Source organism: Lichenostomus cassidix, chromosome 15 (assembly GCF_008360975.1).
Source record: "Lichenostomus cassidix isolate B80296 chromosome 15, HeHo_3.0, whole genome shotgun sequence".
NCBI classification, from domain to species: Eukaryota; Metazoa; Chordata; class Aves; order Passeriformes; family Meliphagidae; genus Lichenostomus; species Lichenostomus cassidix.
The window spans coordinates 10,785,233-10,811,097 of NC_139496.1; the positions used below are offsets into that span (position 1 = coordinate 10,785,233).

The 25,865-nt window shown below is 49.6% G+C and overlaps 1 protein-coding gene across 3 annotated transcripts in view; it reads right to left on the reverse strand.

Annotated features, from left to right (window-relative positions):
* Nucleotides 1-25,865, reverse strand: part of TBX5 (T-box transcription factor 5) — a 44,152-nt gene that overhangs the window by 7,740 nt on the left and 10,547 nt on the right. For 2 of the 3 annotated variants that reach the window (XM_085076150.1, XM_085076149.1), the window contains exons 4-8: nucleotides 24,243-24,362; nucleotides 23,204-23,351; nucleotides 21,159-21,311; nucleotides 12,837-12,928; nucleotides 2,544-2,770 (exon numbers count right to left, since the gene is read on the reverse strand). In XM_085076150.1, the coding sequence (XP_084932276.1) occupies nucleotides 2,544-2,770; nucleotides 12,837-12,928; nucleotides 21,159-21,311; nucleotides 23,204-23,351; nucleotides 24,243-24,362 (740 nt within the window). Of the gene's footprint in view, nucleotides 1-2,543; nucleotides 2,771-12,836; nucleotides 12,929-21,158; nucleotides 21,312-23,203; nucleotides 23,352-24,242; nucleotides 24,363-25,093; nucleotides 25,418-25,865 lie in introns of those variants that run through there. The other variant, XM_085076151.1, reaches the window with a different exon arrangement.

Below are 25,865 nucleotides of genomic sequence, written 5' to 3' on the forward strand. Positions count from 1 at the left end.
CGGGAGGAGTCAGTGCTTGGGAAGTGGATAATCCAACACAATCAATGGGATTTCCAGTCCAGAGAATGGACAGAGGGGCAATAGGAGCAAACATGCTCTTGCTTTTGGGTTTTCTGAGGTGGTGAGACTTGATAAGTCATGTAGAAATGTAGGAAAGTGAGAGAGCTGTGAGGGAGAACTCAGTCATGAGGCTGGAACAGCAAAAAAAGAGGAATATTACACATAGGATGATTTCCCATGTCCAACAAAGATCCTTGCTGGTGCTGGAAGGAAGTGCTGTACTCAGCAACACGAAACCTTGGATTGCGCTCTGATTTATCCAAACCGAGCTGCTCATCTCTAGCGACTCTTTTTTTTCCCCCTTTTAATTAATTTCACTTCGCAAAGAGCCGCTTGGCAGCTCAGGCTGGCTCTCTGGTTCCCATTAACTTTGTGTTTCTTTCCCTCTAAGCCCTGCTGGCTGTTTCCCATTTACCCAAGGCACGGGGAGGGGAGAGAAAAAGGCGCAGGGAGCAAAGCAGAGTTTCGGGACGGCCGAACTCACGGAAGAAGTCTCCGGTATCGGGCAGGACGCTGCTCCTCTTTGATTAAAGCGTTTGGCGGCTTTGATAAAAGGCCCTTAACTGCTTGTGCCACTCAAGCCATCGCAGAGATAAGGAGGGGCCATCAGCCCTGCAGACAAAGCCTCCCTTGCCTTGTCCCCTGCGCTGTCGCAAGGGCCACGCGGGCCAAGAGGGGCCGGGGAGAGCTTTATTCCAGGGCAGATAGTCGCGTCTTTTGTGACAATAAGAGGAAGTGAGATAATTGGGGGATTGAGGGAAACCACCCAAGGAGACGGCACTTAGCGGGAATCCCAAAACTGGAAGGAAACCTCTGCTGATTCCTTATCGCGTTGCAGTTTGGAGGAGAATGATGAATTGCCCCGCGGGGCAGGGACAGGCAGCAGGCAGGGGTTGTCTGAGGGGTTGTTGCCTTTAGGGACAGCTCGGCTTGGTTGGGTTTGGCAAAGGGGGGAGAGGAGAGGTGAGAGGTCCTTTCTGAGCTCCCAGGACAGAGGAGATGGGAAAGGATTGCCAGGAGCTGCAGCTCCCGGCACGGAGGAGGTTAGGGATGCCAAGGGGGAGTGGGAGCTTCCAGCACCACCCCAGCACCCTAACCCCCAGCAGTGCCAGTAAAACAGCCCCCACACCCAGCCCTGACCTGGGTGACACTTGGGGAGGTCACTGCTCTCCTTATTCCCAGCTCAAATCCACAATCCCCATTTCCAATCCCAGCTCTGACACTTTCCATGTGAGAACAAGGAACACCTGGTCAGCTGGAGGGGGCAAAAAAAGCCCAAAAAATTGCTATGGTAAACTGCTGTCCACTGTTCACCTCAATCCCAGGAAAATATTAGGATTTGTCAGCTTTTTTTTACTTTGCACACAGACCTGTACACAGCACATGCACTCCTACAACATTCAGGGGATCCACCAAGGACATGGGAGAGATTTCCAGAGCCCTCCTGCCTCCTCTGCCAACACTTCCCAGCGTTCCCTACCTTAGACTGTGTGTCTGCACATCCCAGTGCTCCAGGGGTTATGTTGCTAAAAATAATGCCATGTCTGACTGATAGGGCCGTGCAGGGATCTGCTGTGGGGAGAAATTCCTGCTGCACTCAGTGCCATGAGCAGCTCCTGGGAGCTTTTTCATAGAGTGAATCCTGAGAGAGGGGATGCGATTGGCACAAACCAACTCCTGCCCACCCCTGGTTGCATCCAGCCCTGGAAATCCCCTTTTTTTCCCCCAAATGTTTGGTGTAAAACTGATCTAAAGCTTTTGCTATCTTAGTGGTGCTAAGCATTCCCATTGCTCTGGGAGAGGAAAGGAGAAACCACAAACCACTCACTGCTGCCCCAAAAAATTCTCCTATCGCTACTGGGGGCTCTTCATGCCAGGATGAGTGGAGCAGTTGGTGGAAAGTCGTCACAATTTGATCCCAAAACTCTGTCAAAGCAGCTCAGGGGCAGCAGAAGGGAAGGAACATGAATATAATGGGTTTCAATCCCAGGCACCCTTCGTTAGCCTGAAGAAAACTGTCTCCCAACCGTGAGACAGGCCTGAGCTGAAAACTGGGCAAAATACAAACTGTCAAGGTGTCTCCACAGGGAGATTAAGCCTGTCTGAGGGGCTGCAGATAAGTCATCTTTATCTCCAGCACCAGCTATCTGTCCAAATGTGGATTCCCCGTGGGTGAAAGGCACTGCCAGCGCTCCAAAGAGCTCCCAGCTCAGCAGAGATGGGATTTTGGAGTTGCCCACAACCTCATCCCTCACTTATTGCTTGTTGGGTGCTAATTTTGCCCAAAAATCAACTATTGGAGGAGGGAGATGAAGGAAAGTATTTTCTCACTAGATATCTAAAATATTCTCCTTCCTTCACACTGATGTTTTTCCATCCACAAAGGCAGTTATCCCTGGGGCTGCGGGCATGGGGAAATCCCAGGAAACAACGCTGCCAGGAGCAGGAAAAAAGCAGGGAACGGCGATCAGCCGAGCTCTGACCTTTTCTCTTGGTGCAGTGGTAGATCTGGCCGTGCTCCTGGGAGATGGGGTAGGGGTTGGCAGGAGGCAGCAGGTCCTGGGAGGTGCTGGACACGCCGTTTTCACACTGGTACTGCGAGCCCAGGTTGGAGGAGGCAGGCAGGACTCTGCTCTCGCCGCTGAAGGGGCTGTGGTTGGAGGACACTTTTTGTCTCACTGTGCTCCTGGGAACAACTGGGTACTCTTTGCTGCGAGCAGACAAACAAAACAAAGCCGAACAAAGAGAGCAAGTCAGCGAAGCAATCAATTAATAAATAAATCAGAGGATTAATAAGTGAAGGCAGCACATTAGCGTCGTGGAGTTTGTTTAGGCTTGCAGGGAAATGGAGACATCCCTCCCAGGAGGCTGCAGCCCAGTCACACTTCATCCATGCAGCACTAGTTATTCCCTCTCCTTTTAATTCCCTTTAAATTCGTGCCTTTCCCACCACCACTGTTTTATACCTACACATAAAATAGATAAATGCAGTTTTAGCAAAATAAACGAGATTCCTATTTGCATATTGTAAATAGTACACAGCCTTTATAAGCTGTGCACTGTTTATAATGTATTTGCAATATGCACATGCATGTAAAAAAAAACCTAATTTCTGCCAAGCTTACTTGGAAATGAATTAAATATTTAGGTTTATTTTTTTTTCCCATTATGGCAGTTGTCCCCATTCCTTTTCCCTGGAGTCTGTCAGCCTGAATGGGGGATCCCTGCACTACAGGACAAGCTCAGAAAAGAGAAATAAATAAATCACTGAGATTTGATGCACAGCAGAGCCTCAGCTGAGCCCTAAAGGAAAGCCTGGATTGTTCCCTTGCTCCCAGATCAGAAGTGAGCATGCTTTGCCAATGCTGGCTGGAAATCCCCTCTCCCCAAAGCCCCTACAGTGCTTTTGGAGGCATTTCCCCAAGAACATCAATAATTTGGAAACCCCAAAGATGATTCCTACTCTGCAGGGACAACTGGAGCTGAGTAGGAGCTCTCAGACACTTCAGGTGTGGTACAACCTCCTTCTGAACCCAAAGATTCTCTAAAATGCACAAAGATCAGGTAGTAAAGCACCTCAAATTGTCACCCAAAATGTCACCAGGCTCAGAGCTGATTCCAACACGAGGCTCCTCCTTTCAGGCAATAACCACTGGACCAAGGTGGCTTTGAGGTATCACCCTCACCTGTCCAAAATCAACGTGCTGGAGCAAGGAGAGCTCCCCAAATCCCATCCACAGCCTCACCTGGCCATTCCATGGAGAGGAGCAGCCCTGACCCTCCAATTCCACCCCTCAGAGAGGCCCTGTGGCTGCAGAGCTCAGAACTTATTTACCAGATTCAACAATAGCAATTCTATGAACCTACCCCAGCAGGGAGCTTTCGTCCAAACCACTGCCGTGGTGGCTGCCAGAAACAGCAGCAACCCAGCTGGAAGGGGAGGGAAATTCACCCAGGAGCTCAAACCCAAAGAAATGGGGCTCTGGTTGAGCCATGAAAGATTCCCAAAGCCTGGGCACTGGGGGTTTGCCAAGGAAAGTCTGTTCCAAAGCTGGGGTTTCAGCCCCTGGAAGCAGCGCTGGCTCAGAGGTGAGGTCCAGGCTGTGCATGAGGAGCACAAGAGGGATGGGCTGGGAGGAAGCAGAGGTTCATCCCTTGGATATTCAAATGGATGCCAGGATATGTGCTTGGGATTCAGAGGACACCCAACATTTAAGTCCCACCCAGGATCTCTTGCTGGAGGCCAGCTTTGGTGGCTTCTTGGGAAGGTCAAGAGCTATGACCCTCAAATCTCCTGGGATTGAAGGGATCTCCCAGCCCTGCCAGGTCATCTTGCTCAGCCCCACACAACCAACATCCCATTCCCAAAAAAATGACAGAGCCTCGTTTGGTTTCCCAGGAGGAACCTGAGAGCTACAGTGGAGGAGAAGGTGCCACATCATGTGATCCTTAAGGACATTTTTGGTGGTAGATTTGGCCATGGTGGATAAATCTTTGGACACAATGCTGGAGGTGTTTTCCAACCTCAGTGATTGTATGATGAACATGGGATGAGATCTCTTTTGGGGTTTCTGACCATAAATTCTCAGAGGGATCCCCTCACCATCATACCCTGGCTGTGCAAAGCTCCACCAAACCCTGGAGAACCATTCCCACCCCAGGTACTTCTCACCCAAACCAACATTTTCCTCTTTCAATAGAGAGCTGAGAGCAGGAAAATATTAACAACCTGATTAGGGATTTTTTTTCTTGACTAAAAACCATTTCCATGGAATCATCAAGGTCAGAAAAGACCTCCAACCTCCGATCAACACCTTGTCCACTAAACCAGAGCACTGAGTGCCACATCCAGTGCTTCCCTGGCCACCTCCAGGGATGGTCACTCCACCACCTCCATGGGCAGCACATTCCAACTCCTGCCCACCCTTCCAGTGACAAATTCCTCCTGATGTCCAAGGTGACACTCAGCTCCTTTCTTGCTATGAAGGAGCTGTTTTACCCAAACTGCCACAACACAGAGGGTGTTGAATCCCAAATTCCTTCCGCATTTCCCAGGCAATACATGGCCAGAAGAGATGGCTGTGGTGTTCTGTGGGACACAGCAGGAACTGGGAATCCCTCTGGAGAAGGAACAGGTTGGAGACACTGAATTTCCGAGCAGCAATTCCCAGGAGGTGTTGCAATAACTTCTCTCTGGACTGAAATATTTCCATTTCAGTCAAAACACGTTGGGTGCTATTTTTGCCAAAAAAGCAACTGTTGGAGGAGGGAGGTGAAGGAAAGTATTTTCTCACTAAATATCTCAAATATTCACTTTCTTTCACTTTGATATTTTTTAATTCACAAAGGCAGTTATCTCTGTAATTCTGCTTATTTTTCGTTACAGGAGCTGAGCTGAAATAAATCTTTGGTATCTTGTAAAGCAACAGTAATGACAAAATATTTGTATTTTTTCCTGAGCCCACTCAGTATGTAGAGTGCACACCTATCATTTTTAAAGACTGAAGGACAAACTAAAATGGATTCAATTTTCTTTTTCCTCCTAAAACTCACTATTCCCAAAATAGTTGATTGTAATCCCAGGCTACAATTTAATAGAATGACAGGTTTCTGTCATGTCCAGAAATTTTTCTGTCCAAAAAATAAATTTTAGCAAAATAGGAAGGGAAAAAAAATATTAAATCTTGACTTAAGCAAAGTAGGAAATTGTCCACACAGCAAGCAAGAGGTGGTTTCTCCTGGGCCAGAATGTGAGTTCATTTGAAATGAGAGTGTTCATGGGCTACTTTCTTTTTCTTCATTAAAAAATTGCAAAATTAATTTTTTTTTTTAATTCATTGGGAAAAGAATTTCCAATGTCACTGGTTTATTTAAAGTCAGTTGGAGGCTAATAATGAATATTTAGTTGCTGTATTAAGATAGCAGAGGGGGACAGGGAAGAGCAGCATGAGGTGCTGTGTAATATTTTGATTTTTGTTAAAACCTGAGGAAAGAAATCAAGGCTGAGGCCCAAGACCTTCTGAGGTCTGAATTCTGTTTTTAACTCCCACCTGGCCAGAGGTTTCCCAAACCCACAGCTCTGCAGAACTTCCCCAAAAACATCCACATTCCACTTGAAATTCAGCCTAAAACCCCAACCCTACAGATCAGGCCTCACCAGTGAATCCCTGCTGCATTTCCAGATCCCAAATCCCAGCTCTGCCAGGTGCAATTGGGGAACTCAGGCTCTTTTCCTCCCAAGAAAATTCCTCCTTTCCCTGGCCAAGTGCTGCTCTCACCATGACAGATTCGAGAGTTTTGTAAGATCACTTTTGCCCCAAACTTGGGTCCAGCTAAGAATTCAAAGCAGCAAATTCAAGAGGGTTTTGTAATCTCAGAAATTGCTGCAAACTAACAATAACTGAAAAAATCATAAGTACAGATCTTCACAGAGCAACATCCACTTTCTTGCTTATTGCTATACTGCAAGAGAATAATCATTTTTAATGTATTTTCATGCACAGACCTGAAATTTCCTACTGTACCAGCCAAGGCAGAGAAAATGCAGCTGCCAGACAAAAAAAACTGATTAAAACCTCCTCAAAAATCACAGTTTAGGACCAGGAAGTTCCTGCATTGAAGCATCCAACTCATGCTGGTTATTTTAGCAGATGTTTCTGATATTTCTGCAACAAAACCTTATGAACACCAAGGCTTCCCAAAGCTAAAAAGGCTTCAAAAAGACTTATAAAAGATCAGATCCCAAGGATCTGTTGGAGGTCAAGCATGATATGGAAAAGGATTTCCCTCTGTCAGCTGCTTCCCTGTTTTTACAGCATCCTTGGAAACCCCTGAGCTGTCTAAATCTTGGTCACAATATCAATTCTCAGCCTAAAATCTGATCCGAGGTTGCAAACAGCAATTTCCTTCCAGTCTTTCCAGATTTCCAGGAGATTTTAACTCCTCCTGAGGCATTCACAACAAAAGGACAAATGTTTGTCACCCCATTAGTCCTGTCCCCTCAGCCCAGCACAGAGTCAACCCCCAGTTCCAGATGTGCAAACACAACTCCGTGGCTTTGGGGTTTTTATTTCCCAGGCCACCAATTGTTGTCCTTCCTGCTGAGGGAAGCAGTGGAAGTTAGCCATAACTGACACAGAAAAAGGAAGAAGAGAAAAAAAACCAAAAAGTGACTGGAATAAACAGACCATCTCCCAGGAAAACAAGACAAAACCAATTGTCAGCGTGCATCCATTTCAATTTGATATTGAAATAAACTTGAACCACTCTCAAGAGGCTGTCTGGAAGTGGAGAAAGTGCAGCAGGAAAGGACGTGGTAGGAGAGGAATTACTGAGGACTTCCTGCAGTCTCAGCCTCTGGTTAGCCATGACCCTTCTCTCCACAGGGAATAATATCCCAGACTGGATGTGCAGGAACACAAATCGAAATGTCCACTGAGAAATTGGGGAGTCTGGTCACTGCCCTGCTCTCCTGCAGCACATCAGCTGTCCTGCCATTCCTGCCAGGACCTGAGGGGGTCTGATGTCCCTGCCTTGGCTGTGTGCTTGGGAATCTTGGGCAGAGGAACAGAGACAAGTGCTGGTGCTGCAGCTGGGCTGGGGAAAGCTGGGATCAATCCAGGCTGGGATGAACAGATTGGTTCAGCTCTGGGGAAAAGGACTTGGGGGTGCTGGTGGTGAGAGCTGGACCTGCCCTGGCACCCAAAACACCTCCTGGGCTGCATCCCCAGCACCATGAAAGGGGGGATTCTGCCTCTCTGCCCTGCTCAGGTGAGACCCCAATGAGATCCCAATGCCTCCAGCTCAGGGATCCCAGCACAGGAAGGACCTGGAGCTGCTAGAGAGAGCCCAGAGGAAGCACCAAGGTGATCAAAAGGATGGAGCAGCTCTGCTGGGAGGAAAGGCTGGGACAGCTGGGATTGGAATTTCTCTCTGGAAAAGAGAAGGTTTCAGGGTGACCTTCAAGAAAGTTGGAGAGAAACTATTTACAAGGGCCTGGAGGAGCACGACAAGGGAAGATGTCTTCATGCTGACAGAGAGGAAGTTTAGGTTGGATATTGGGAAGGAATTGTTCCCTGGGAGGGTGGGGAGGCCCTGGCACAGGGTGCCCAGAGAAGCTGTGCTGCCCCTGGATCCCTGGAAGTGTCCAAGGCCAGGCTGGACAGGGCTTGGAGCAGCCTGGGACAGTGGAAGGTGTCCCTGACCATGGCAGGGGTGGGACAGGATGAGCTTTAAGGTCCCTTTACCCCAAACCATTCCGTGATGATCCCATGGTTGGTTACCATCTCCAAAGCCATCCCTGCAACAACCCCAGAGCCAGCAATGAAAAGAACTAGGAAGAGAGCAAGAGCTCCCCTCATCAGGCAAATAAAAAGGGAGATTTCTGCAGAAAATTATGTTGGGCTAAGAGGAGCACAAGAGGAGATGGAGAATGGATGTGGGCAAGAGGCAGAACTTTGTGCTGATCAAACCCTGCTGGGCAGATCCCCAAAGCAGGGTCAGTGACACAAGCTGCAGCTGCCCTGTGTCCCTGGAGTGCCTTTCTCACTTCAAAAGAGCTGTGAACAAGTGAGCTCTGCACAGCTTCCTCTTGGATTTCATCTGAATTCCCTCAAATCCTACAGAATGCATTTCAAGCCTGTAATTTCCACCAGGGCTTTGACCAGGAAAATGTCCTCGGGGATGTTTGCTGGAGCAAAGCATCCTCTCCCCAGCAGATATCACAACTCCAAGGCTCACACTGAAAACCTTGCAGTTTGCAGTCACCCCAGAGGTGACTCCTGGGGAGGTTTCAGTGACAGAAACTGGAAATGGAAGTGGATTAAAGATGCAATGAGAAAACACAAGGAAAAGGAGTTTTTTTGCAGCAGACTGACTTGCAGGAGTCAGCCTGGTGCCTGCCAGTCCAGCAGGATGTTGGAATTGCAGGGAATGCAATCCTTCAGAGCCCAGAGGCTCCTCCATGTCTCCTGCTGGCACCCCAAAATGCACTGTCATCCCACGGGGCTGATTGGGTGTCCTCTGAGCCTGGCCCTGCTCCTGCTCTCCATGACACATGGGAATCTCTGGAATATTCCTTCGGAGCCAACGAGATTGCTGTGGATCCATGCCAAGGGCAGCAAAGTGTGGCTCGTGATCCTTGACGGAGAAAACCCAGCCACGACGTCAGAGTCCCCTGCCACTCCTCCCTGTCATCATCCTGGATATTTTTGTCACTTCTCAAGGGGTCAGAGAACCCACAGAGGCAGCCAAGAGCCACCATTTCATGGCATCACTGTCTCCCTCTAAAGCCTTCCCAGTAAGAAGCTTCAGACTGCATTAATTTGAGCACAAAACAACCCAAGATTTCCAGAAGCTCCTCAGCCTCCATCATCACCACCACAGACAATGGGAAGTGCAGATGAGCAGCAAGAATTGCTCACAGGTTTGAGCAGAATTGCTCCCTCAAGCTGCTCCAGCCCCAGACCCACAAACTCCTCTCCCCTGCTGGCCTTTGGCAGCCACAGATGAGGAAAAAATTAAAAATACTAAGAGCTGTGACTTGCATGCAGAGCCCACATCACCCCGTGGTTTGTTAGCACAGCTCTGACTCTCCTGGGTGGAGAATTAAGGGTTCTGCACTGCAGATTTTGTCTCTGCATGATCTCCACCCTCTGTGGGTTCCTCCTGCTCCTGCACTCCACACCAAATTCCCCTCAGCACAGGCAAAAGCTCCAAGAGGAGACAAAAAGGATTTTTACAGCACGGAGGGGCAAGAGATCCAAAAAGAACCCTTCAGCTAAAATTCCCACCATCCTGACAATGTCATTTTTACCTGATTTCTGTTCTAAACTGCAGCATGACCACAGGGTCATGTGGTAAAATTCACATCCCTCTCTGCATTTTCCTTTCTTTTTAATGATTTTGGGGTTTTTTTCCCCTAATTGAGAAAATACCAAACTCAATCCCATGCTCAAAAACTTGAAAACTTTGAAAAACTTCTCCTTCCCAGGGAGCCCATCCTGCCAAAGAGGCTGCTAGAGACATCCTGTGTGAAAATCAACTCTCAGGAAAGAAGGGCAGTGGGGGGAAAATGAATATTCACTTGGATTTGGATCTCTCTAGAGCTCGTGGCTCCTCTTTTTCGATGAAATCATCTGGGGCTGAAAGGCTTCACATCACTGCTGAATGAAGTTCTACCTGGACAGAGTTTTTAACTTTTTTCCTGGGAAATCAGAGGGAAAAAAACCAACATGGGAAGCCTTGGAAAGGAGAAAGTTGTGGAGAGCGATGGTGAATGTCAGGGCAGCAATTTCCAATACAAAAGGCTGTGCACTGTTATAAAAATGGGAATTTTTTTTTTTTTCCAGCTACTCTTTTCATAATGAACCAACAGCACTAAAAATACATCCCAGCATATTCTCCAAGGGCATAAATGGACATCATTCCCCTAAAACCAGGACAGACTGACTGGTCCATCCCTGGGAAACAACGTCATAAACATGCATTTATATGTTAAAATATATGAGATATAAATTTAATTGCATTTTAATATATATTTATATGTTAAATCTCTAGAAACCCACAAAAGGCAGGGCATAGTTCTGCAACGTTCTCCATCCTGAATGGTTCTTTATCTCATAGACACAACCTATTTTTTATAGCCACCATTTATTTATATATATAACTGATTTTATACATGGTTTTATATATTTTCATATATAATTTTGCATATATTCATATATCTACATAAAAAACCCACAACGGTGGGAGCATATTTTCAACCTTGAATGGGCCTTTCTTTCACCATAATCATCTTATCCTGCCCACCCTTAAAAAAAACACAAAAAATGCCATCTTTGTGAAAACACACAGCCATTCCTCTGCTAAGTTATTAAAATGAACATCAGAAATTACCCGGGAAAGGCAACGATTTTAACCCTTCCAGCCCTGAGGGGGTGTAGTTATATATTTCTGTTCCCTGGATCAGCAACCACAGCCCCAAAGTCAAAATGCCAAGGAATTTTTAGCCCTGGCTCGGCGTGGCTCCGTGCCATGCTCTTCCCATGGCACAGAGCCCTTCCTGAGAGTCCTGCCTGTTCCTCCTCCTCCCTCCCTCCCTCTCCAGAAATCCCCACCATCAATCCAAACCTTCAGATCTTTCCCCTGGCTGTCATGAAAGGGTGGTTTGGCAGCAAAAAAATAAAAATAAAAAAAAAATTAAAAAAAGGGGGACAACATCATTACTCAAGTTCCAGTCGAGGCTGGGAGCTTGGCATGGGCTGGGGGGAGTTATTCCAAGTGGTGGTGCAGCCATAAATAAATAAATATTGGCAGATCCTGCCAGGATCTGTTGGAAAAAGCAGAAAAGGAACACAGGGCACATTCAGGAGGCCACGGAGATGATTTAGATGGAGCAGATGAAGGGTTACATGTGCCTTTTTTACACATATAGCTTGGCTTTTCTGGGGCTGAGCCTGACTGTGTTTGTACACAGGAAAGCGTTTGCCCGATCTGAGGAAGGTTCTGGGCGTGTTTTTGGGATTGCAGGAATTATTTGGTGCCTGACAGCACCATTTTCCTGGCTAAGGGGAGCCAAACTCAGGTCAGCAAGCAGCAGTGACCACCTACAGCTGCCTCCTGGGTGGGCAGGGGGAAAATCCCTCCCATCAGAAGGTCCCAAAGCAGGAGGACAAAAACCTGGACCCAGAGGAAAACAGATCTGAGTCTCTCCTCCCCTCCTGGAAAATGCTCTGTTGAGAGTCCCCATCTGTCTGAGTTGAAATCGTGGGTATGGCACCATTCCTGCAAAACATTTGCACCAGGAAGCAGCTTGACACATGGACAAAGTTCCAAGAGAAGTGAAAGGCATGAAGTTAATTACCAGCAGGACCTGACATTTAGAAAAGGACGTTAAACAGGATTTTCAAACAAGATTCAGGCTCAGTTTAAGTGCTTAAGCCAAACCCAAGCTTCGAAAAGGTCTCCTCAGCCACCTGGCCCTGCAGATCCCAATATTTTCTAACCTTTTTTCTTTAACCTGAACCCACCACACCTCTGCTGCTGCTCTGCACATCCAGAACCCAGCAGGCAAACACTTCCCTCCTGCCAAAGCCCCTCCAAAGGCAGCAACAACACAGCACAGGACACACCACCACCACATCCAGGGGCAGCAGCAGAGAGGGTTATTTCTTTTTTGATGAAATCATCTGCTGCTGAAAGGCTTCACATCACTCCTGAGTGAAGTTCTACCCGGACAGACTTTTTAACTTTTTTTTTTTTTCTGGGAAATAAGAGGGAAAAAAACCAACATGGGATGCCTGGGAAAGGAGAAAGTTCAAAAACCTACTCCCAAAACAAGGCTGGGAGCTTGGTCTTTAAAGCCCAGTCACCTGGGAGAAAAGAACACTTGGGAATTCTTCCACAGTCACCTGAGAGTCACAGTTTCTCCCAGCTAATCCAAGTTTTTAATGAGTCTAAATCCACCTTAGCAGCCTCAGAGAGGAGGATTTAGCACAAAGCTAGAGGTTGTCCTGGATGGGGACATGTCAAAAAGAAGTGTGAGGTCCCTGTGGCCAAGACAGCACCCCACAAGTGAGGTTCTGCAATTAAGGAATTCCCCTGGGAGCAGAAAAATCCAGGGTTTTGCCCCCATGTCTTTCAACAACCTGATGTAAAACATATCAATGTCAAGGAAGGGAGTGCCACCACGCCCTGGCTCAGCCCAAGCCATGAGGGACATGCCAAGCCAAGCCCAGGTGGCTCTGGAAGGTCCCCAGGAGGGTGACAGGTGTTACCTCTGCATCCTGGACATCCTGTGCAGCTCCATGTCGTCGCTGCCGCGGAAGCCTTTGGCGAAGGGGTTGTTCTCAATCTTCAGCTGGGTGATCTGGGAGGGAGCAAACGCAACGGGGTCAGGAGGAGAGAGGGGATAACAGGGGATCTGAAACCCAAGGCAGGAGGGATGGGAGGGAAAACCCAGCTTGGAGGAGCTCCAGTCATCCCTAGAAGGCTGCATGGGAAAATATCTCCTGTCTACAACCTCTGGTTCCTCCCAGGCTTGTCCCATAACCAACACTAGCACTGCACACACACACTTGTCTCCGGAGAAAATCTGCTTTCTGAGAGTTCTTTCTTTTTGCTTCACTGCCCAGAGGACCAGGGATGGAAGCTGCATGGTCTGAGCAAATCCCAACACGTATTTTCCCATAAATACACCCTCAAGATCAAAACCCCACCTCTCAGACCCTGCATCTCTCTCCAGACCCCCAAACTTCACCCTTTGGGTACTCCAGACCAGCTAAATGGGCTCCAGGTGCTCTGCATTGCCCATCCTGCCCCTCACCTGTGAGCACTAAATTAATTACCTAAATTACTTGGAGGGCAACTTCACCTGTGACCATCAAGCCCTGGAGGATTCTTCACGTCCCCATTAATTCCAGTTTGCTCACTAAGTGAGCCACCTTGAGAATCTCAAGTTTGGTGGGATGAATCCCCTCAGACTCAACTTTGGCCCTCTTAAAACACCGAAATTTAACATTTCAAGCAGCTGCTGGACAGAACAGACCCTTCCCCAAAAGGACTGTGCTGCTCCAAGGGGTTCCATCCACTCCTGCACTGCTTCTCCTGAGGGCTTTGCTGAGCAGGGGTTGGCATTTGAGCCAATATTGTGAACCAGCAGCACCCTTAGCTGCCCTGTGGATCTTGAAAAATCGATGCCAAATTTGATGCAAATCCTTTGGTGCCTTGGCAGAACAGCACCGAGCCTGGCTCAGGTGTGATATTGCTGCAAAGCCCTCAAATTTGGACAGAAGAGGGAAAAAATCCCTTTTTTTTCTCTTTTTTCCATCCCTGTCTGGCAGCCTGAGCCCTCAGCAAGGATTCAGGAGAGACCCTTGCCCAGGATGAGACACAACCCCATGCTTGCTACTGGAGAAACTTCACGCTTTTGCCACATTTTATGGAAAACCTGTCCTTCCTTCCCGTTGAAAGCTGGCCAAGGGGAAGGAAAGAGCTGGGGATTCGTGGAGGGAGAACAGAGGGAGGTTCATGTTCACCGAGTCAGGCACAAACAACCAGACCCACCTCCCTGCCAAAATCCAGGGAGGAAAATCTGGCTTGCCCAGTGTCAATAGCAAACCTCGCCAGGTGGATGCACAACCAGATTATTTTGCTCTGTTCTTGTCTTTCTGCATGTTTTTTTTTTTTTCCATGGGCCGTTTGTTTATTTGCCATTTTTGCCTCAAATCTCTCACAGGGCCCCCCAACCACCCTTATCCCAGTTATCCCCACGGGCATTCCCATTAAATCCTGACCATGCTCAGCACATAAACCAGCCCTTTGCACCTTTTTTTTTTCGGTCCCTCATTTCAGATTTCAAAGAGAAGGGCAAACAAACAATCTTTTCGGGGTTCAATTTGCCAGTTGAGCCATTCTCTAGCAATAAAACCGAGGCTCATTCTGTAATTAAAACCCCGAATCCTCACACAACCCGCTGTGTATTTCGCAAAGCCTATCTTGTTCGAAGGTGGCGACTCTTCTAGCATGAATAATAGGCATTATTCACCATTTTCAAATGCTCCCCAAGCCCTGTAAATGTAGGAGTTGTCCTCCCTGGCCGACCCCAATGGCAATATTTGCTCGCATAAGCGAGGTCCTTCACGCAGCGCGGGTTTACAGGACTGGCAGCGGCGCTCCGCGGCACAAAGGCTCGGATTCATCCCAACCCCACCGAGGCGCCTGCTGCAGTCGAGGCACTGCCAGAGGGCACTGGGGTGGCTGGCAGTGCCCCCACGGCTCCCCAGCGCTCTCTGGGCACTGGAGGAGGAGCCAGCAGAGCTCCAGCCCCTCATTGAGGGAGAGCCTCAGCTGAATGCTCTGTTTGATTCTTCAGGCTTTTAATCACACACGAAATATCAGCCAAAATGTCCAAATGGGGCCTCAATATTGATTTAGGAGCGCAGAAGTCCCCTAAAGCCACATCAGGAACCTACAAGCAAAGCTGGTGGCCAAAAGCCCCAAGTGAATCCTGGCCAACTTCTGCCTCCTTAAAATGAGGGATCTGCTGGAGTGAAAGCAGCTAAAAACCAGCAGCTACAGAAGGTTTTGAATTAATTCTCAGATTTCTGGCGTGCTTCAGATGGATTGGAGCTTCCAGAACAAAGTTTCCCAGCGTGACAACTCATGGCATCAACCACCAGCAAGGCAGGAGAGCCCAAGCCAGGTTTAACAAACCTGTACACAACAAACTAGAAAAGAGAGGAAAAGTCGGTGGATCCCTGCTTTAGCAAACAACCCACAGGAGATATTTTGTTTGGCCGCTTTTTGCCTGACTCCCAAACTATTTCAGAGGTGGAAAAGCAAACGCAGGGGTGGAAAGAACCTTCTTCTGGATCGGCTTTGCCATAGCGAAACTGAGTTTAATTGACTATAACTCATGGGGGGGCAGGGGGGGGAGAAGAAAAGCTGTCAGAAAGTCAAATGACAATTACCTCATGAAAAATAAACCAAAATACAACGTCCTGCGAGGTCGTTAAGCCGCAGTGCCCAGGGCTGAATTAAACAGCCCAGGTTCCATAAAACTGTAGGGCTTTGTTTGGGTATTTGTTACCGAAGGAAACCCCTGGCAAAGCTGACCATTGAATCCTGAAGCTGCCAAAGAGCCTTGGAGATAAAAGCTTTGCAGGGTGAAGCCTCTCAGATTGTCACTTTTCAGGGCTTGTCTGACCTGTGGGTTCATCTCTACTTTAATGGGAAGGGACAGTTCCTGATGGAATCCCTGTGCTGCTCCCCTGCTCTCCTTCCTCTGGGCTAATTGGCCACAAAACGTTTCTGCTGAGACCTTTCCAACAGTATCTGCAGCTCCAGCATGAGAAAATTTAGTTTTTCATCTAGTTAGGTCGAGGAAAAATGCTTTACTCTTTTTTCCCTTTTCCACAGATAGGTATTTATATGGGGATTTGTGTCTGATGGCTCATGAGTATCATTACAGCCAAAATCAAAACTTACATTTAGTATTATTTTTTGTCAAGAACTTGCCATGATAAGATTTTTTCTGAATTGCTTCTCACTTTAGAAGTCGGAGCAAAGTTAAAGCTTTGTTAAAGGATGATGTGATCCCCACCAGGTGCCCTGGGCTCCATTTTATTGACTTATTTTGCCATCAACTCCTTTCACTATCAACAGGGGTTATTTGAGCACTTAAGCTAAGGGAAAACTCAATGCCCTGAAGTCTTTGGGCTCTTCTGAAGCTGTCCAAAAGGTTGGGAATTCTGGAAAAGGGACTTCATGTTCTGTGGATCCTTCATTTCCGGGTTCTCTCTCAGATCTGCACCACTTGGAGAACTTAAAAGTGGGGGAAAAAACCCACATTTCAGTGCTGAAGAGGTGCAGGTGATCACCCTTGAGCAGAGCACCCATGGAGCTCAGGAATAGGTGTCCTCCCTGCCCTGCAGGTGGCTGTGGCTCTGCTCAGGGTGGCACAGAGGGACCAGGTGGCACAGGACCACCCTGGCACCGCTGGAGCTGGCAGTGCTGCAGAGCACAGAGGCTTTTTCTTTCACACTCTCACGTACAACCCAGGTGGAAACCAAGGCAGGATGGAGGAGGAAGCCAAACCAGAGGAGTGGGAAGGGAAGAGATGAAGATGAGGTGCCAGCTGGGCCAAGAGAGGAGCTGGATGGACTTGGATCCCGAGAAAAAGCTGGGAGAAGGGAGGAGAGGAGGAGCTGCTGGCAGAGGGGAGCAATGCTGAACCCAAAGGCTGGGAGGGAAGTGGGAGGGACTGGGAGGCTGGTGAGGACTGGGGTGAGACAGAGGGGCTCATTGAGGAGGCTGCTGGCTGGACTGGGACTGAGAAGGAAGGATGGGAAGAGCCAGGCGGTGTGCAGTGTGTTGGGAAGGAGGGGAGGCTGCAGGCTGGAATGGTGCTGGATACACAGGGGGAGCAGCCCAAAAGGGTCTGGGGGCTCGGGGCTGGCTGAGAACCCCATCCCAGGGCTGCCAGGGACAACACTGGGGACAGAGAGTGGCTCAGCCACAGGCTGTGAAGGACACAGGACTCTGGGAGGAAGTGCCACCGAGGGCTGGAACAGCACGGAGGATTGGAGAGCAGAGATGTCAGGAGCCCCAGGGAGAGAGCAGCAGCTCAGGGCCATCCTCAGGTGCCCCAGGGCTGCACAGAAGCCACCAGGGGTGGTGACAAAGAGGAGCTCCGTGGTGTCACCTTGCTGAACCCCAGGGAGCCTGTCTTGGGGGAGAAGAGTCTGCCCTCAGTAAGGAGAGCCAGAGAGCTGGGAAGACTGAGGAGGGACTGGACAGAGGAACTCTGTGAGATGCCAGCCAGGCCACCACACTGGTGGCCTCTGCTGAAGTGGTGGAGTTGGCCACCTGCAGCCAAAGAAAGGGAGAATGGAGCTCTGAGGAGAAAACACCCCAAGCCAGGGAGCTGCCCAGCTCAATTCCCCCAAACACAGCGACAAGAAGAACATGTTCAGAGGGAATGTCTCCAGAATTCCCCAGGATGGAGCTCCAGATGACTCAGCCAACTCACCAGCATGAATTTAGGGATCTTTTTAGGGTTTTTCTGAGCTCCTATATTCAGAAATCCCAGCAGATATCTAGGGGTGAACCCAGCCTTCAGCTCCTCTGCTCTGCCCTGGTGCACACAGCATTTCTGGGTGCCTGGAACATCCCAGCTGGAGCTAACATTTCCTGAAAAGAATTTTGGCTCCCAAGAATGTTAAATAACTTAGGGTGGGGGAAAAAAAAAAATCAGCATAAAACCGGATATCCTGAGGGGGGGAACCAATATAAAGCCCAAGTCCAGCTAAGGGGGAAAGTAAGGTTGTAAAAATTAATGAGAATAATTGTTGGGAATTCTTGCTTTTGAAAGAACCCTCGTGAGGGCAGAACCTTAATTATTTCTGTCTATTAGGGTTCATTTCCTGGTCCTAAGCAGAGAAGCTCGTACCTAATAAATACGAGCCAGCAACACCATGATTTAAGCTGCAGCAAAACGGTGCTTAACTGCAGGGGAAGTTAATATTTGGGAATCAACCTGATTGCAAGCACCCATTGTGTACAAAAAGGGCAAGGAAATGAAGTGTGCATGTGACCTTTTTTAACACCTCGATATTTCTGGGGTATTTTTAAGGGTAGCAGAGCGGGGGGGAGGAGCTGCTGACAACCACCCTGAAAACTTCACCAAAACTCTCTGCACAGCTTAAGCCTCTTTTTGGGGAGTAAGGCTGAGGAGAGGGAGATCCCAGGGTGCTTAAATATCTTTTCAGGCTGTCTGAAATGTCAGGGGAAATAAGCACAAGGCCTGCGTTGGGATTGCAGCTGTGCTCTTGAAATGAGCTGACCTATCTGGAATCAGGCAGGTATTTCTATAAGCTCAAATGCGTTTGGGGGTAAGTCACACAATTAATTCTGTAAGAGAATTCAGCTCTAGCAGAGCTCTTGAAACCTAAAACACATGCAGGGGTGAATTTGTGGGTGGGTGGGTGTAAAAAACTAGGTGTGAAATCTAGATGGGGTGGATGGGAAAGTTTGCATGAGGGATGAGCTACAGGTGAGGGGTGGAGGTGAGAGAGAAAAATGGGGAAAAAAATAAGCAGGGCACTGACAGCAGGACCTGGGGATGCCCCACAGATCAGGGGGGCTGCCACCCTTTATGGCAGGGGGAAACACAGCCTAAAAATCTGGTTTTCCAGGCAACATCTCATCCGTGAAAGCTGAACTGGTGGCAAAGACCTCACTTGTCCCACAGCTCAGCTGGAGGATATTTCTCCCCATCACCTGCATAAACCCCAATATCATTCCCCATCTGCACCGGGGCAAGCTACAGATTGGATTCCCTTCCCCGCAGGGAGATGCCATTTAGGGAAGATCATCCCCTGCTCTATTTTCACGGCTCTCTCTCCCCCAGTCGGGTTTTTATCTTGGGGCTACAGCCACTCTTCCTTCTCTGCCACCCCGATTCCGAGCAGCACGGGCAGGAATGTGCGTGGAGAGCAGGAGAGAGGGATGTCAGGGTCTGTAAAACGTGTGTGGGGTGTGTGAAATGTGTCGTGGTGGGTGCAAGAGTGCCGGGCTGGGAGGGGATGTGTGTCTGGGGGGATTCCTGCCTCTGTCAGTGCCTCTGTTTGGCCAGCGGCAGATACCCAGATGTCATTCCTTATCACGCAGATGTTGCTGATTTACAATCAAATATCCCTGCTCCTCCTAGCATGGCAGTTTTCCCAAACTACTGTACTTTACATGTTCCTGCTTTGCTTCGGTTTTATTCGCCTGATCATTTCTGTTCCTATAAAACAGCCCGATTTTCCTTCAAAGGGGAGCAGCTCCATTCAGGGCTGTTTTCTCCTCGGGAAATGCCTTTCAAGCAGGCAGCCTGTCCTGTTTTATGAACTCCCACTTCTATTAATATTATATTCTTTCTCCAAATCCATCAAGCAGAAGTTAAACTCGATTTTATAGCATCCACTGCGGAGTTATAATTTAAGGCATAATTTGGCCAGGACTCAATTTGGATTCGGTTTGCTTGTCCCGGCCGTGCCAACAGCTCCTATTTTAAAGGGCAGGGAAGTATTTTCCTTTCTCCCTAGTTCTGCTGGAACACTCCTTCTTCTCCAGCCCAGCTCTGCTCTCTGCATCTTTCTGGTCAGCTGATGGATGGAGGAAACACAATTTTTTCACGCAAGTTTACGAAGTTGCATTTCCAGGAAATCATCCAGGATTTCTTTGGGGTGCTAAATGACTTTTCTCTGTTTGAGAAACAATTATTATATTTTACAAAGGAGCCATCCTACCTGCCGTAAGCACAAGTTTATAGTAAGAGTGATTAAGAGAGGATTAAGAGAGGAATTTGCCTTTTTGCTGAAAAAATGGAGTTTTCACAGGGCTGTGCCCTAGAGAAGGTGACAAGGGACAGTTGGTGAAAGACATCCCTAACTCCTATGTGGAGAACCACCCTGCCCTCAGCCCTCTGCCTTCCTCACTAGCTGAGGAAGCCCAAAACTGAGCAGGGAAGGAGATGGAGCAGTGGAGCAACCCCAAGAAAGCCCTTCTTCCACCCAACCCTTTTCCATTCCAGCACAAACCTCTCCCCTTCTTTTCGTGCTTCCCTTTTCTATTCCAACAGAACACAAACCCATCCCGTTCTTTCGGTGCTTTGTCCGCCTGATCCCGGGAGCAGATCCTCCCTTTCCCCGCCTGATCCCGGGAGCAGATCCCCCCTTTCCCCGCCTGATCCCGGGAGCAGATCCTCCCTTTCCCCGCCTGATCCCGGGAGCAGATCCTCCCTTTCCCCGCCTGATCCCGGGAGCAGATCCCCCCTTTCCCCGCCTGATCCCGGGAGCAGATCCCCCTTTCCCCGCCTGATCCCAGGAGCAGATCCCCCTTTTCCCCGCCGGGCCCCCCGGCTGCCCAGCCCGCAGCCCCCCGTGGGTTATCAGCGCCCGGCCGCCGAGGGGAGCTGCCCGCTCCCTCCTCCCGATTCGGAGCCTTTGACCCGTGCGGAGAGGGGAGATAAAGCCAACTTCCTCCTCGCTGGGTCGTCTCCGTGTGAGCAAAGCATCCTGGTGAGCTCATTGCCCTCCCCGGCTCGCCCCGGCCCTGGGTTTGGATGCTTTGTGCGGCCAGGAATAACAGAGGGGATGGGATGGGATGGGAGGAGAGGGAAGGGAGAAGGGAGGAAAGGAAAAGGACCGGGAGGGGGAAAGAGATGAAAGGGCAAGGGGGGGAAGGAGAAGAAAAAGAGGGGGGCGAGGACAGGAGAAAGAAGGAGAGAAAAAGAAGGGGACAAGGAGAAGAAAAAGAAGGGGACAAGGAGAAGAAAAAGAAGGGGACAAGGATAGGAAAAAGAAAGGGGAAGAGAAAGGAGAAGGAAAGAAAGAAAAAGGGGGACAGGAGAAGAAAAAGAGGGGGAAAGAAAAAGGAGGAGGTAAGAAAGGAGAAGGAGATGGGGAAAAGGAAAAGGGGGAAGAAAAAGAAGGGCTGGAGGAAGAAGGGAGGCAGGAAGGGGAGCTGAGGCCCTGAGGAAGAGCAGCAGAGGGCAGAGGGAAGCAGCGGGCTGCGGTGTGCCGGGGGATGGCCGGGCCGGGCCAGCCGCTCACCTTGTGGTTCTGGTAGGAGGTGACGGCGATGAAGGCTGTCTCGGGGAAGACGTGCGTGCAGAAGGCCGTGTTCTTGGAGCCGAAGCCGTTGTTCTCGTCCGCTTTCACGATGTGCAGCCGGGGCTGGTACTTGTGCATGGAGTTCAGGATGATCTGCGCAGGGGAGAGGGAGAGGACATGCCGTGGGAATGGAGATGGCACAGCGAGGTGCATTGCCCCTCTGCCCCGCGGGGGAGAAGGACAGTGAACAACAGGAACTCGCATCCCCTTCCCCAAAATCTTCACAGATCTCCAGAATTCCCCCACCACGGACCCCACCAGGGCCGGGAGATGAATATCTCCTTACCTGCCACCCCCAGCCCAGCCCAGCCCTTCCCGCACAAACCCCCAGCAGCACGAGCTGCTCCCCCAGCACGCGTTGGGGGAAACTTTTGGGCCCTGGCATCACCATTTCCCCCATCCCAGGGGGGTAAAGAGCGAGGGAAGAGAGCTGGAGGGCTTTAGGGCTTTAGGGCCATCCCCCGCCGAGGATGGGCAGCAGAGCAGGGTGCCGGAGGCGGCAGGGGATGCCGCGCTGCAGATAAAAAGCGCTCCCTGCTCGGTCCCGGGTTAATCTCGGGGGGAGATGGGGGGCGGCGGCGGCGGCGGGGGGCCCTCGGTGCCGATAATGACTGCCGGACCCTGGCGACAGCGAGACGCAGCGCGTCCCGCCGCCGCCTCCCCCGTCCCGGGGGTTTAAGCAAATTGCTTTGACATCCAGGAAAGTCGTAGACATCAACGGTGAACGATCTAATGGTTTTTAATTTCATTACAGCGACTCTAATTGAGAGGCTCCTGGCGCAGCTCCTCCTCTGAAGTCCCTTATTGTCCCCTCAGCGTCTTGGGTTTGTTTAGAGGGACTTTTTCCCCGGAGCCGCCTGTTCCCAGCGGGGCTGCCTGGCCTCGTCCCCCCGGACCGGATCCCCCCTTTTTCCCAAAAAGCACCCCGGGGCTGGGATGGATCTCCCTGGCCGCGCTGCTCCCTCCCTCTGCCCGCAGCGGCCGGAGCGGGGAAGTTTCCCCATCGGTTCCTGATCCCTGGAAAGCTCCTCTTTTCCCTTTGCCAGCAGCTCGAGGGAAAATTAAAATAAAAATCAGAATTATGGAAAGGAAATCAGCCCCACGAGTGGAGGTGCAAGGAGCGCTTGTAAAAGGACGCTCGGCGTTGGGGTGGGCTGGGAGCTCGGCTGGCTGCTCTCCCCTAAACCCCTCTCACTTCTTGGCGACCACGTGGGCGAGGATTTAATAGCACAAAATTTATCATTAAAAAGAGAAGAAAAAAAAAAAACCAACTTGGAAAAAAAATGAAACTGAAGTGTTGAAACCACACTGGAGAAAAATCCGCTCTTGGAAAGGGCTGGCGGGATCTGGATTCACATACTCATTCAATTATATATATTTTTTATAGATTATATATATTATTCATACATGCACATATATATTTGCTCAGAGGAACTCTCATCTTTGGAGACCTTCGAAGGAGGGCTGTTCCTGGCTGCAGAATTCACACAAATTTTCCCGGCCCCTCGAGTCTCGCAAAGATCTTTTCATACCCAAGGAATTCTAGCGGGACTTCAATTTTCCTAATTGTCTTTAATTGTTGTTCTTCTCCTTTCTTTCTTTTTTTTTTTCCCCTCCTGATCGGGGGATCCGCATGCTCTTAGGTCCTATTTCCTCCCCTAATTAGGCCTGATTGATTTTACCTGATAGGCAAATTCCCGGAGGCAGCGCGTGGGTTTTAACCAGCCGGGACTCCCCGTGCGATTAAAATCAGGGAGCCAAACACTCAATTAAACCCGGAGAGTTTCACCCACTCGCGAACTCCAGGCCGTGGGGGGTCTGTTATCAATTCTCAGCAAACCACCCGGATTTAAGGTTTATGCTCCTATTTCTGGGGAGGTCCATAAAATAACCCCGGATTTGAGGGTGGGTGACACTGCCAGGACCTTGGCGGTGGGGGACACCCCAGGTGGGTGCTGGACACGCGTGATGCCCTCGTGACTCACATGTCCGAAGGGATCCAGGTGGTTGTTGGTGAGTTTGAGCTTCTGGAAGGACACGAGCTGCCGCATCCAGTGCGCTCCGGTGGCAGGAGAATCGGGATGCACGTAGAGCCTGCCGGGCATGGCCGGCTCGGCCTTGCCTGTCACCGACCTGCGTGGGGACACGGCGCTGAGCTCCGAGCGCGGGGGGACAGCCCACGGAGTCCTGTTCCACACCCATCCATCCATCCATCCATCCATCCCCTCCTGGGGTGTCTCCCGTGGGCTCCTGCTCCCTCCATCCATCCCCTCCCGCGGGACCCAGCTCCTCATCCATCCCCTACTGCGAGCTCCTCTCCTCCTCCAAATCCTCCCGTGGGCTCCTGCTCCCCATCCATCCTTTCCTGTGGGCTCCTGCTCCCCGTCCATCCCCTCCTGGGGTGTCTCCCGTGGGCTCCTCTCCCCCTCCAAATCCTCCCGTGGGCTCCTGCTCCCCAGCCATCCTTTCCCGCGGGTTTTCCTTTCCCCGTCCATCCCTTCCTAGAGTGTCTCCCGTGGGTTCCTCTCCCTCTCCATCCCTTGCTGGAGTTCCTCCCGTGGGCTGCTCTCCCCCTCCCACTCAGGTACACCGTGCCTGGGGAGAAAAGGCATTTCCAGCCCGGCTCGCTCGGGGAATTCCTCATCCCCTTGGCACCTTTCCCGTCCCGGCTGGCTCTCGCCCGTTTAACCCCATCCTTCCCCTTTTCCCTAACGAACGGCCAGGAGCAAAGTACCAATCCTCCAAGATCTTCCTGCCCGGAGATATTCCCTTCCTTAAGAGAATTAAACCATCGGCTCCACAAGAGCAAATAATCTCATCGTCAAACCGGATTAGCTCTCGTTCGCTAATTGCGACAGAATTTATCTTTTTTTTTTTTTGGATGCATTTCTCTCCCAAGGACTGTGCTGCGCTCAGGTGAGGCTCCCGCAGCCCAACATTTTGCACGGAAAAAGGAGGACGAGCCGCCGATTGAAGGATATTTCCCTCCCCAGAGGTTCTCCTCCCTCCCCCACTCGTGCCTACCATTTATTATCCGCGAATTTGTATCTGTGGTCATCCGCGGGTACAATATCCATCAACAGGATGTACTTGGTTTTTGGGTTGAGCCCAGTGACCTTCACTTTGTAACTGGGGAACATTCGCCTGTTGGAAAATAGATAAATAAAAAAAAAGTTGAAAAGGAGAGAAAAGAAAGTTTGCCAAGGTGGTTTTGTGTGTTTGTTTGGGTTTTTGGTGTTTTTTTTTTTTTTTTGGGGGGGGTGGGGGAATCATTTAACAATGCCACATTCCCTGTTGGATCATCCCAAAAATCTCGGCTGCACCCTCCCTTCGGGATGTGGGACATATTTGGGTGCTGCTGAGTCCCAGCCGAGGCGAACCTGGTGATTTATCAAAGCAAAAGGAGAATTTCGAGGCTGGAGGCTTTATTTATTCACCTCCTCGCGCGCCTGCTCGTCTATTCGTATTTTTACTAATTATTTGTTTCACCGAGGTTTTGAATCGCCGTTCCTTGAATAAATCTGAGCGTGAGAACTTTTGGAAGCGAGTTACTTCCCTCTGTCCATAAACCGCTGGAACAGCAGAGGACATTTGCCAAAAAAAAGTTTTAAAATAGAAGTTAAAATCTAGATATTTCTATTAAAAAATACATCTACGTATATATCATTCTATAAATGTATATATTTATAGAAACACATTCAAATATATTACACATACAGAAATCTAAACAGTTTAAGATACGTTTATATGAACACCTTGATGTCTATCAACGGTTCTGGGGACAGATATGGAGGAAAAAACTCCTCTGCACACTCAGGTGGGAGAGAAAATCCGTGACCAGCCTTGCGATCACCCCGAGACAGCAGCAAACACACCTGCCAAATCCTTGGAAACCCTCCGACACACAAAAGGCAGGAGGGGCTTTTCGAAATATTTTCCATGACTGCGAGGCGAGGACTTCAAGCAACTGCTGTTATTTTAGTTCGAGCTTTCCAAATATTTAAAAATAAAGGCAGATGAAAATGGAGCCCTGGACTTAAAACACGCATAAACCAAAAAAAAAAGGGAAAAAAAAATTCCCCACACCTCTAAAAATACCGAGTTCTTCTCCGAGCCTCGGGATCTTATCGCTGCCGTGGGGCACCTGGCTGGGCTTTAGTTCGGGTGGGAAAAAGGTGAAGAGGGGAGGAAAGCGCCCAGCGAAGGCAGCGAGGGTTGAACTTTAAGGTTTTCAGGGAGAAGAAACCAAACTGCACCTGGAGCTGGATCTGTTAGCTCCGCGGGAAACACCTGAGCGGCAGGAGAGAGGATTTCTCCAGCGATCAACACGGGGAAGGAGATAAAGAAGGAAACCCATCCCGCATCTCCCCTCCAGCCCCTGCCCTGTAAATGTCCAATTTATTGCTCTCCGGATGAGATCTCTGTCCACGGCAGAGATATTTGTTTGAAATTTCTGCAAGGTGGTTTCTGTCTCCCTTCGAGAGTTGGATATATTTTTTTTTTTCCCCCCTGTGAACTGAGGTTTTTTTCGGGAGGTCCCAACACCGACTTCATCCCCCCCACGCTCCATCCCTTTGGCCACAAACCCCTTCCAAACCCTTCTTTTTTTCCAGCAGCACTGAGGTTCAAGGAGAAGGCGAGATCTAT